At 34.5% G+C, this 11,647-nt stretch overlaps 3 protein-coding genes across 5 annotated transcripts; all 3 read right to left on the minus strand.

The window, feature by feature from the left end:
• Positions 1-537: 537 nt before the first annotated feature.
• On the minus strand, positions 538-2,973 carry LOC130954492 (fra a 1-associated protein). Its single transcript, XM_057881239.1, has 2 exons — positions 2,598-2,973; positions 538-1,089 (listed from the first exon to the last, which is right to left on the minus strand). The coding sequence occupies exons 1-2, from the start codon at positions 2,795-2,797 to the stop codon at positions 681-683; spliced, it is 609 nt and encodes a 202-aa protein (XP_057737222.1). The 5' UTR covers positions 2,798-2,973; the 3' UTR covers positions 538-680.
• Positions 2,974-5,018: 2,045 nt separating this feature from the next.
• On the minus strand, positions 5,019-6,925 carry LOC130956085 (uncharacterized). Its single transcript, XM_057883114.1, has one exon. The coding sequence runs from the start codon at positions 6,769-6,771 to the stop codon at positions 5,863-5,865; it is 909 nt and encodes a 302-aa protein (XP_057739097.1). The 5' UTR covers positions 6,772-6,925; the 3' UTR covers positions 5,019-5,862.
• A 205-nt stretch (positions 6,926-7,130) lies between these two features.
• LOC130956083 (uncharacterized) lies at positions 7,131-10,935 on the minus strand. Of its 3 annotated transcripts, none has more exons than XM_057883113.1 (11): positions 10,811-10,935; positions 10,204-10,336; positions 9,973-10,097; positions 9,757-9,865; positions 9,640-9,679; positions 9,358-9,447; positions 9,149-9,248; positions 8,896-9,023; positions 8,519-8,621; positions 7,731-8,335; positions 7,131-7,649 (listed from the first exon to the last, which is right to left on the minus strand). In XM_057883113.1, the coding sequence occupies exons 2-11, from the start codon at positions 10,334-10,336 to the stop codon at positions 7,382-7,384; spliced, it is 1,701 nt and encodes a 566-aa protein (XP_057739096.1). In that variant the 5' UTR covers positions 10,811-10,935; the 3' UTR covers positions 7,131-7,381. The 3 variants fall into 3 exon arrangements, with proteins under 3 accessions (XP_057739096.1, XP_057739095.1, XP_057739094.1); XM_057883112.1 differs by having other exon boundaries at positions 10,204-10,347; positions 10,811-10,899; XM_057883111.1 differs by having other exon boundaries at positions 10,204-10,339; positions 10,811-10,891.
• Positions 10,936-11,647: the final 712 nt, after the last annotated feature.

Below are 11,647 nucleotides of genomic sequence, written 5' to 3' on the forward strand. Positions count from 1 at the left end.
TATAAATATGTTTATTATAATTTTTTTTTAATTTTTAAAAGCTGTTTTACCAAGCACAATTATAATGCTTGTGCTTATTAAAAAATATTTTTAACATAATTTTATCAAACAGAAGTACTGCAAATTTTAAAAGTTGTCTTTTAAAAGATAGTTTTCACAAGCTACTTTCGAAAATAAAAAGCTTTACCAAACAAGTCTAAACAGAACGTGCATTTCCTTTGCGGATCAAAGCAATCGATTTCGACCCACCAAGAAGTCCACTAACAGGTCAAGAGTCAAACCATTTCATCATATTATCATTGGCACGTGCGCAGCATTTATAATCCACTCGTTTTTAGGTGCCATGATTTAATCCAGGAATTCATTACTATACTAAATAGAACAGCTTTCACGATATGACAATCCTAAGGTGTATTTTCTCATGTTTAACTAATGAAAAATTCAAAGAACAATAGAGGCTAGAGCTCTTTGAATGCATCCACTCAGAACATGGTTGAAAAGTGAATTGCTTAGCCATTCGCATTGCCATAACCAATATTGAATGCGAAAAGAGGAAGCCTACTGTCCTCTTGTTAGTATTATTAATGGAAAGACACAGGATTTCAAAATCTAATACAGAACCATATATATATCTATCCAGAACATTTCAATGTAAGGTGGAATGGCTTCACTCTAGTCCTTTAAACGTCTTTAGCCATTGCAGCAAAATCAGTTTCCGTTGATTCCTTATCCTTGGGTTTAGCGTGAGCTTCTTGCCCGTGATTATGCTCTTCAATAGGTATGCCTCGTCTATAAGATGATGAAGATGACGACTCTCCATCAAGTATGCCTGGAGTGTTAGCAAACACATCAAATAAACCGTTCTTCATTTCTTCAGCTGCTCCAAAGAAACGACTGAGACCACCAAAGATGCTTCGTTCCATGTCTTCAATACCACCAAAGATGCTTCGTTCCATGTGTTCAATATCAGGGAAGTCAAACACACCACTGACACCACGGTCTGAAGAAACAAACCGCCCTCCTCTTAGAACCTCGTCCGTGACATCCTCTTCCGTATATTCTTTGTTTGATTGCACCACTTCAACAGGCCTGACAAATTGGAAAGAAGAAGTGAGATAAAAATTAACCAGCCAGGTTGTCAAGAGTTGTCAAGAGTCAGTAACAAGAACCTAATGCCAGAAAATACCAATCAATCTATGAAGCATGAAACTGTGAAATGCTGTTCATACAACAATTCAATGTAAATGGAACAACTCTAGAAGCTTGTGCAGAACTAAATGATCAGAAACTAAGTTTGATCTATACTTTATTGGTAAGCACTGTCCATGCTTCAAGGGTAAACTCTCTGGAGCAACTAGACCAAAGGTGAACCAAATTAGCACAGCTTTATAATTCATGTTCTGTATCATCAAATATCATCCATCGATTGGTGTATAGTAACAAGGCCAAATGTGGTTCTCGTGCTTGAAATGAATTGCTTTAGATGCTGTCATGCCAAACAACATCCACAGGTAATAGACATCAACAACTTCATCTATATAGACAAGTTTGAGAGAAGGCTCTTCACAAGTTCAATTTTCAGAGATATATATCAATTGCTGGACCACCAAGTCATGAAACAAATCCCAAATATAAGATTCACATAAATACTAATTTTCCCAAGAGGAAGATGCAAACCACGATTAGAGAAATTTTACGAGTCACTTAGGTGATTTGAATTGTGAAGGACTGAATCAACTTGGATCACACAATTCAAACTTCCAAATATGAGATTCGATAACCATACTACAGATTATATCTTAGAAAGATAATATTAAAAAAAAAAAAAAGACTTTTTAAAGCTAATCCGAACCCGTGCTTACTACAGTTTATCCACTTCTGAAACATTCATAACAGTGTAATATAACACAGAATGTTGTGTCAGATAGCTGTCTAGCCCCAAGGGCAAATATTTGAAAAGAAAAAAGATTGAGAAAATGGATGATGCATAACAAAGGCCTACTTAATGAACATTCTTGCTGTAATGTGATCATAAACACGTGTCAGCAAGAAAAGGAAGGAATCCAGTATACAAGCCTAGTTGCAAGAAAACTCACGCCCTCAAATACATAGCCCCTTTTGAATTCTGCTAGGGTAGAGCTAAAGTTTTTCTGACAGCAATTTAATCAATTTTCATCAAACTGAGACAACTATATATCTAAACAAAACTTTTCTCTCAACTATTTCGAATTCCAAATATTAATTTCAAAACATTCATGAAATTAGCAAATGGAACGGGAAAAGAAATCCAGGAAGTGTATCCTAACTCCTAAGAATAAAATGCAACTAACTTGACAATATTCATAGCAATAGCATATAACCTGCTGCAGTAACTGTTTAATACCTAATCAATTCATAAATCATAGAGCAATGGCACCTTGTTATAGCTTTACTTAAAGTACCTCCAAATGAATCTATCAAAACCAAGATTTCAGCTCTTGCACCATTTCTTTTTAACAAAAAATAACAATAATAAACAGAAAACGCAAACCTAAATAGAGGCAAGCTACGTGCTAAATTAGGATAACAAGAGATGGAAAAGGGGTAAAATCGCTTACTTTCCGACGCAATCCCTGAAAAGCTCTTCGGTTTTCTCGCACTTTTTGATGAACTTTCCCGGCTCGACCTCTTCAGTTTTGCACTGCGATCTCACGATTCTACGGGTGGAGCATTGCTCGCCGACGGCCACGGAACTGCTGCTGTTGGCGTCTACGTTGCCGTTATCGCCGTTGTCGTCGTCCCTCCAGACCCATCCCATTTTTCTCTGTCGAACAGCTTCAGATTACAGATAGAATGAGAAGGTTCGTCGCGTCTCTGGTTTGTGGCACTGTGTTGAAGACCGGGTTCACGGCTTTTATTGCTGTGTCGTTGGGGCGGTTTCTTTCTTTGCAAGCACATGTGTCCACGTGTCTTCTAGTTCTGGAAGCTGCCATAGCTTAGGCCTTAGGCCTTAGTGGGTTGTATTTTTTTTTTCCGCAAAATTGAAAGGAAATAAAGAGGCTAATGTTATGGGAAAGTTTTCAAATGTTATGTTAGCCCTTAGCTGCACATAGGGTGTTTATCAAGGGAGTGGATTGATTTTGAGTTAAAAATTCATTTGAATTTAAATATAAATTTTATTTGTGATATAATTTAGATTAGATTATTTTTTTTAAAAAATTCGATTTGATCCGATCTAATTTTAAGTAGTTTAGATTAAATTGAATTTACGATTTTATAAATTAAAAAAATTAAATACATATAACATATCTCAACATTAAATTTTAAATAATCAACAATAACATAACAAGTCTTAATAATATTTTAAAAAACCAACGATAACATAACAATAGAAATAAAATTATAAATTAGTTAAAATAAATAAATAAATAAATAACATTTTGAATATAAAATATTTATTAAATAATAATAATACATGAATAATATAAAAATGTATAAAAAGTTGAACATGTTATAAATATAATTGTAAATATAATTGGATCGGTTATGAAAAGTATATATGAAATCCGATCCGATTCAACAGTTTGCAAAAAATAGAATCTAATCAAATTCGAACTAGTGCAGTTTTAATCGATTTTTTGTTTGAATTGGATTGGATGAGCGATTTAATTTGGATCGGTTTTGATTTGAACACCCCTAGCTCCACAATTCTTTATAAATAATACTATACATCTAAGTCTTTTTATTAATTTAGTTTAACTAAATTGGCCTAACATAATAAAAATCAATTATGACGACTAATACTATTTTAAATCTTATTATTTAATTTAGTTAGACTTTATTTATAAAAAGACTTAGATATATAACATTATTCATTTTTTATATACTTTTTAAATTTGGTATTAAAAATAGGGTTTAACTAAGACACATGATAAATTTACTATTAATAAAAATTTTTTAAATATTTTTATTAATAAATACAAAATAAATACATTAAAAACTTATATTTTTTATATTTTTAACAAAAACTTTATTAGTTTATAAACTTATCATATACCTTCAAAATACAAAATAGATAAATTCTTAAAAATAATAAATAAGAAATAAGATCAACTTATTTCTTATATTTGTTTCGAAGTGTTTATCCAAGTTGTTTGTAGAAATTGGATCTGAGTTGATAGAGGTTCAAACTCTTAAAGGTTAAAATGTTCAACTGAAGAGCAAATATTTTGTGAGTCAGAAGATTACCTTCTCTTTTTGGTAGAGCAGCAGAGTTCTTATTTCAGAATTCAGATGCACTTCGTTATTTTAAAGTTTAAACAACAAAATTATATTTTTATTTTAAAAACATTAACAGAGTTATATTGTCCTTCATAAAATAAATGCCGAGATATAATTTTTTTTATTAGTTAGAACTTTATTCAGAGTATTCCATAAGATTCAGTGATGATGAGGATTACATTTATTACATTATTAGAGTAAGTTTTATTTTTGTTCAAAATTTTGAGATAAATATTATTGTTGTTTTCAGTGGTTTTATTAATCCTATTTGTGGTTTTGAAGATTTTAGAAGTGATGTTAAAAATGGTTAACAGAAATAATGACATACACAATAAATATCATATATGGTAAATTCTATTGATATAACCAATATAAATATTTTTTAAAAAATAGTTAAGAAGTAAAAAGGACAATAAAAGGAATAATTGTTTGGGTAATTAACCAGCAACCCAGCAATTATACAGGCGGCAGTTTAAAAACCTAAACACCAAACACTTTCAATACTTATTTATTTTCTTTTTTCTCTGCCACTGCATTTTTCTTTTTCTTTTTTATAATTCTTTTTTTAAAAGAGTTTAAGCATTTAGTATTGTGATAATCTATGAATCTAGTTAGTCACCACAAAAAAAAATCTATGAATCTAGTTGTGTTGTATATTTGGTTACCTTGAAACTTCAGCTCTTCTCTTAGCTTGTTCTTTATATCATTTCCTACTTCCTTATACACAGGTCAATGCAAGTAGGAATTCTTTAAAAAAAAAAAAACAATCCTTATTTATACTCAATTGTATCACATTATGCCGAATGTGTTGTAAGAATGAAGAAATAGACACACACCTGCTCAAGGATTGTCCCTGGGCTCAGCTTTTCTGATTAAAATGTTGCAAATGTCTTAATTAGTCACCAAAAGTTCTGATTAAAAAATGGTTACAGATGCATGTTGCTCCCTTTAATGCAAAATGCTCTATTAGTATAATTGTGTGTGATAAGGGAGATAATGACACAGCTTAAGTTCCGAGTTAAAGCACTACACTATGGACTTTGGGGATGTATAGCCAATCTAGATTGAATTGACTAAGGTGGAGATAGCGTCACCAATTTTCTATCATAGCAGAAGGTTAAAAAAACAAATAAAAAATGGAATGATCCCAAGCCTTCCATATGATCTCTTTCTATGTGAAACAAGCACCGTGCCTCTAAAAACTACACAACCCAAAACATTCCATGATTTCAATAGCAATACAACTAAATGAACACTTTACAGGACCAAACAATGAAAGTTTTCAGCCTAGGAACTTGCAGCAGCATGGCATAAATTTATCTTCACTTTGTGAAACAGAGAAGGAAGCAAAAGCAAATAACCAGCATATGCCATTTACATGATGTAATAAGCCAGTATTCTAACTAATGTACAGCATTTTTAGTCATACCACCAGATAGATAACAACAAAATCATTAGCAATTCATCCATGAGAGTTAAAACTTCTCCTATAAAATCCTCTTCTGTAATTTCCTTCTCATTCATAGAATTGGAAAATTGTCATAGAACAGCTAAATCAATAAGTAATTAGATGGTGATGCTATAACATGTAAATTTCTAACCCTAACGATGAATGTTAAGCATGTCCTTAGCCTCAGTTTGTTCCTCCAAGAGACCCTCACTGGCATACTTACTGAGAAGCTCCATCTTCTTCTTCTCCAGAACCATCTTCTCGATCTCCTTCTCATCCGGCAGCGGCACGTGCACCACGAATTCCCTCTCCTTCTCCTCTGCCCTCTCCCTCATCTCCCTCTCCCTCCTCTCTTCCTCCACCACCTCCTCCTCCTCCTCGTGCAGGATCTCCCTCGCAGCCGCGCTTACCATCGCCACCTCCCCACTCTTCACACTCTTTTGAGCCTCCTTCCTCACCTCCTCCAGCCGCATCCACTCCTCCGCCGCCTCGCGCCGCATCTTCTCCTCCGCAGGTCCCTCGAGACGCTCCAGCACGCCGTCCTCGTCATCCCTGTAACCGTAGTAGCTGGCATCGATTCTCTTGTAGATGTCGTACCGAGTGCGCCGCTTGCGAAGCTCAGGAGGCTTCTCGAAGAGCTCGCGAACGCCGGGGAGCTTCTTGGCGGCGCCGAAGTAGCGGTAGCCAGGGCCGCGGCCGCCGGGATTAGGGACGTCGACGATGTTGCCTTCAAGGTCAGTCATCTTGGCAGAGTGGCGGGCATAGTTAGGGCCTCCGAGCTCGACGATGCGGCGCTCCCAGTGAGACTTTTCGCGTATGAGTTTGTTGATCTCGTCGTTGAGGTCGCGGAGGCGATGCTCGCCGAGACCTTCGTTCTGGATCTCGGCGACCTTGCGGCCGATCTCGCGCATGATCTGCTGGCGCCACTTGTCGGCTTCTGAGAGGTCGCGGCATTCAGAGGCCAGAAAGGGACGGCGCTCCTTGGGCTTCTTCTTCTCCTCTGCCTTGAGGGCGATGAACCTGTTCAGCATAGACTGCGCCTTCTCTTCATTACGAGCCATCTTCTTCTTCCTCCTCCTTTCTTCTTCTTCCCCCTTCGGCTTTGTGTGTTTCTTCTCTTCTCTGCAATACAATCGATCGGTATAGAATAGGGTTTCGGTACAAAGCAATTAGGGTTTAAAAATCAATTATCCTTTTCTTTTTGGTAGAGTTACCTTATTATCCTTTGAAAGTTGAAAGTTGAAACTTGAAACACTTGTGCTCTTATATATCGGTAATGTAAATGAGACGTTAATTATAAATATTATATATTTTTTTAAAAAATACATATACATATAAATAAAATATAATATTTATTTTATTCATAATTATGTGAAAACAAAGAAAATCGCCTACTAAGTTCTTTTATTTATGTTTAAATGTGCAACATTTAATTAAGCAGAGTTTTTTGGCAGGGCCTTCGAATATTACTGTCTCCCAAACATTTGGATTGGGTGCATCCAAATGTATTTTAGATATAAATTAAGCAACATAAAAAGAACAATTTAATATTACATATCACATATATGACAGACAATACTAGTCCTAGTAATCTTTTGTCTCGAGCGGAATTCACACACTACCTTATGATGATGAATACACATAGCAAGTAAAAGAAAATAAAGTAATTCCCTAATGCAAGAAACAACAATATCGATGTTTCTTCTTCCTGCTTGGCTTTTTTGTATCATCTGAAGCCAACAAATCTTGGAATGTAGCTGTGTTTAATTGCTTGTTATCAAGTGTTGTATGGTTCAGCATTTCCCTGTCTTTGAAAGAATACCAATCAACGTGGCTTGCTTCAATTACTGATCTTGAAAGATTCTGCTCCGGTGAAGGTGAAGCTGGAACTACTTTATTATAGTTTACTTCTTTTAAGATAGCATTTGCTCCTGTGTGCCTTAAGCATCAAAAGAAACTAAGGGCATCAGTTATAATTATACATATAATCCATGATTAACAACTTGGCTTACATAATCACCTTGAGTTTGGGATTTCAGAGTTAATCACAGGTTCTTCTTGTGAAGTTTCCCCCTGGATGTTGCTGTTTGGTACTTGGATAGCCTCGGTTTCTGGATTTTGTTTTGCAGAATTTGAATCAACTGTGCCTCCTTTTTCAATAGCAAAGGTAGCAGAGGGCAAGAGGGAATGAAATTGAAAACCATGTTCTCTAACCACAGAAATAGCCTTCTCTAATGTTTCTAGAGCCTGTCTTACTTCTGAACTGATATATACATTCCTGTTGCCATGATCTTTCTTGTTATCCTCCTCCTCCTCCTCAATTTGTACTATCTCTTTATTATCTGCTTCTACAATCTCTTTGCTATCTACCTCTACAATCTCATCGGAATTGAAATTATTTCTATGTTGATCAGCTCTATCCGGACAGCGTATATCTTCTCCGCCGTCGTGCTTACTTTGTATAAGATCATCAGCAGAATGAAAGCTTGTAACTTGGGTAAGATCCTCCCCTTCCATAGTATTTGGTCCACTATTGCTGCTATAAAGAGCTTGATGAACTCTAACATACAATGGTTCCTCCAAGACCTTGCTAAGTTCATCATTTTTCATCATTGAAGCCACAGCCTATAACAATATTACAAGTTAACAGTGCTATGCATAAAGATTAAATCAGCTGAATCCAGTCTTATAACTAAAGAACTTAAAATATGATTGTATGATGAGTTGATGTCATTCTTAGTTAGATGCCTCAAAATCAAAAGTGATGGAATGCCTAAGAAAGAAAAAAGAGGGAAAAAAATCCACAACCTTTTGATAAAGTCTGAAACCACTGCCGACGAGCTGCCTCGAAATGAAGTTTATGAGGGAAGGAGGTACAAAATCCAGCTTTATATCCAGGTTTGCTATTGTCCTACAAAAATTTAGAAAGAACAAAACATATCTGATCACATAAACAACAACCAAAATGCAAAACCAAGGATTGAACACTCATGAGAACCAATGAAAATGCATTTGTGCAGTTTAGTGCAGTTCTTTACTAAAATTTATGAACACAATTACCTGCTTCACAAGGCTTCATAGAGAAAGAAACCTTAAGCATATGGAATGCAGGTACAAAGAAAAAATTTCCAAGTCTTTTGCTTCCTCCATTGGAGTAACTTCTTAAGTACTGACTAAAAACTCACCTAAAGTAACTTCTTTCTGGTGTCACCTTCTGCAAAGCAAAGCCTCCAACTACATCAATTCTCACAGCTTCCTTGGCATCAGGAATTACATCACTGTTGAAGCCAGTGATGCTTTTTGAGTCAGAAACCTGAAAGCAAATTAAGCAATAAGCATTAAGCATAAATTTCTTGAAACTTGGATCTACATTGGAAATAACTTCCTTAAAGAAAAGACAAGAAGAAGAAACAAAGAAAGAAGGGTGTAGGCGCATACCGAATTCAAAAGAACAACTACTAAGTCATCTTGATAGTACTCAAACAGATAATAGTGCACTATAGCCTCCCTTGTCGACAGCGGCCATGAAAGCTTCATCCTTTCTTCCAAAATTTAGAGCAATGTAAGAATGACATAAAGCATTTTCTTTTGTCTTCTTTTCTCTATTTTAGGAAAATTAAAAGAAATTTATTGCTGCAAGGACAAACCTGACTAGTGATACTTGTTCCCCAATCTGGATCTTCTGCAAACATTCGGCCGCAGTAATTTTAAAGGTTGGAACAATAATATGAGGCCACCTGAGAAATAGAAATTGTGAATAGGATATCAGCTAAAAAGTATGACTCAAAAGTTTCATAGTCATACATTACTTAGAATCAAAATAATTTCTGTGGTGTACAGAAACATCCAAGGGCCATTTTTCTGAAAAATAGTGATACCTTATACAGAAATTCAAGATTCTAAAGCACATATTGTACCATGATTCTTACCATTTGTTGTAAAGAGGTGTCTCCCATGAAAGGCATAAACCTGTAACAAAGAAAAGAATTCATCAATGTTGAAAAAATCACAATGCTAAGAACTTTGGTTGTTCTTATGGAACTCACAAACATCAACAGGCCCATCTACATAGCCTTCAGCTAGCAATGAATGAAACGGAGTTCCCTCCGGCCCTTCGCGATACATAACACGGAACTCTTCATTATCCTGTTTTATCTGTTTAAAGAAGTAAAATTACAACAATGCAAATTACTGATTTCAAGTTCTAGATCTAAAAGAATGGACAATAAAAATATAGCATAGTTGTAGTGTAGATAGTATACTTTCCAATCAGTCCGTGATGGTGTACTTGTACTAGACCCTTCACTATATTCAGAAACACTCCTCAACATATCAAGAAAGTTAGATACCTCTGCTGTCTTGGTCTCTACTAAATTATCTCTATCTCCTGCAACAACCAAATATAGGAATAAATCATAATTAGCAAAACAAAATAATACTAATAAATATTCAATCATTACAAAGCAAATAGGGCTAGGGAATGCTCTTAGTACCTTGTTGTTTTGAAGAATGCAAGAGTTGAGTCTGAACAAGGTTTTTGAGCATGTGATAATTTGTCAGATGAGGTGAGGCAAGAGTGTTGTCCAGCCTCTCCCTATACTCCACAATCTCTATTTTCTTCTCCATCTTCTTTGCATCTCCAAAGGAAAAAAAAACACACACACACAACAAAGTCCTTTTTACTCAAAAAGCCATTTGATAACAACCGCCACAACTTTTCAATTTTGTTACTTTGGTTTCTGAATATTCTCCAACATCACAGGAATCACTGTCGGTAACATATCAACCAACACATATAAAAATAGCATTTGTTGCACAAAATGGGTGGGTGCAAAAAGGTTTCTTTCACCCCATTATCATAAACGGAGTTATTAGTACTCCAAAGTAACAATTGAAACTCTGGAACTAGACCTGCATAATAAATGAAACTGGCCAACACACCTACTCACCCATGAAATACAGCTAGCAGAATTTAATGAAACCACCACGTGAGTAAAACCAATCTCACATAATTTTCATGATAAGCTCAATTCACATAGTCAAGTACTAATAATAGTATCCAGGTAGTAAATTTTGATCAAAATTTAATATTGCACCTACATGAAACTTTGCTCAGTTTGGCTTTGAATGACAGAAAAAGAACTGGAATTTGCAGAAGCTGAATCAATGAAAGAATTAATGATTTGGTGATATGATAATTAGAAGAATATATAGAGGATATTTTCTTTATACTGGGGGCAACAAGCTAACAAGAACTGCACGGAATAGTAGAATCCCGTAACTCCCAACCAACTCTAATTATTATGCAGACTGCTAAGCATTAGCTCCTTAATTAAAGTAAACAATATTTTGGCCTTCAAATTTTTTATTTTGAGATAATATGATTTAAAAATCTATTAAATAGTAATAAAAATTAGTTTTGTGGGATTTTATTTGTATGTCGTAGAGATTTTAAATTCTTATAAATTATTAATAAGTTTATTTTTAAAACATTTCTTCATCTGTGGTAATTAAGTGAAGAAAGACCATTATTAAAAATAATATCATAAAAAAAGTAATTGTAATACGAAAAATTTTAAAGGAAAAAAGTAGCATTTAATAAGAAACAAAAGAAAAAACATTAATATCGAAGATATTGGTATTGGTAATGGTGATGATGACCATAGACAATATAACAATGATAATAAAGTATAATTACATAACAAAAATAGTAGACATATATAGAAGTGATACATAGAGTAGAAGTAGAAATGATAAAGACAAGGATAAAGAAAATGGTGGTAACAGTGATCATAGTTGATCACTTGATCATATTGTTAAAAAGAACATTGTATAAGTTTAAACTACTCTCCCTCAAAATACAAATAAAACCCCACAAATAAATTATATTTTCCAATATAAAAAAATTGAGAGTTAAAGTGTCTATATTTTTGGACA

This window comes from Arachis stenosperma, chromosome 10, assembly GCF_014773155.1.
Source record: "Arachis stenosperma cultivar V10309 chromosome 10, arast.V10309.gnm1.PFL2, whole genome shotgun sequence".
Taxonomy (NCBI): Eukaryota; Viridiplantae; Streptophyta; class Magnoliopsida; order Fabales; family Fabaceae; genus Arachis; species Arachis stenosperma.

Coding starts and splice junctions, on each gene's coding strand:
- LOC130954492 (XM_057881239.1), bottom strand. CDS start 2,797: ATGGGATGGGTCTGGAGGGACGACGACAACGGCGATAACGGCAACGTA. Junction 1,090..2,597: donor TTCAGGGATTGCGTCGGAAA/GTAAGCGATTTT, acceptor CCAATTTGTCAG/GCCTGTTGAAGTGGTGCAAT.
- LOC130956085 (XM_057883114.1), bottom strand. CDS start 6,771: ATGGCTCGTAATGAAGAGAAGGCGCAGTCTATGCTGAACAGGTTCATC.
- LOC130956083 (XM_057883113.1), bottom strand. CDS start 10,336: ATGGAGAAGAAAATAGAGATTGTGGAGTATAGGGAGAGGCTGGACAAC. Junction 9,680..9,756: donor AGATGGGCCTGTTGATGTTT/GTGAGTTCCATA, acceptor TCTTTGTTACAG/GTTTATGCCTTTCATGGGAG. Junction 9,249..9,357: donor GAACAAGTATCACTAGTCAG/GTTTGTCCTTGC, acceptor TTTGGAAGAAAG/GATGAAGCTTTCATGGCCGC.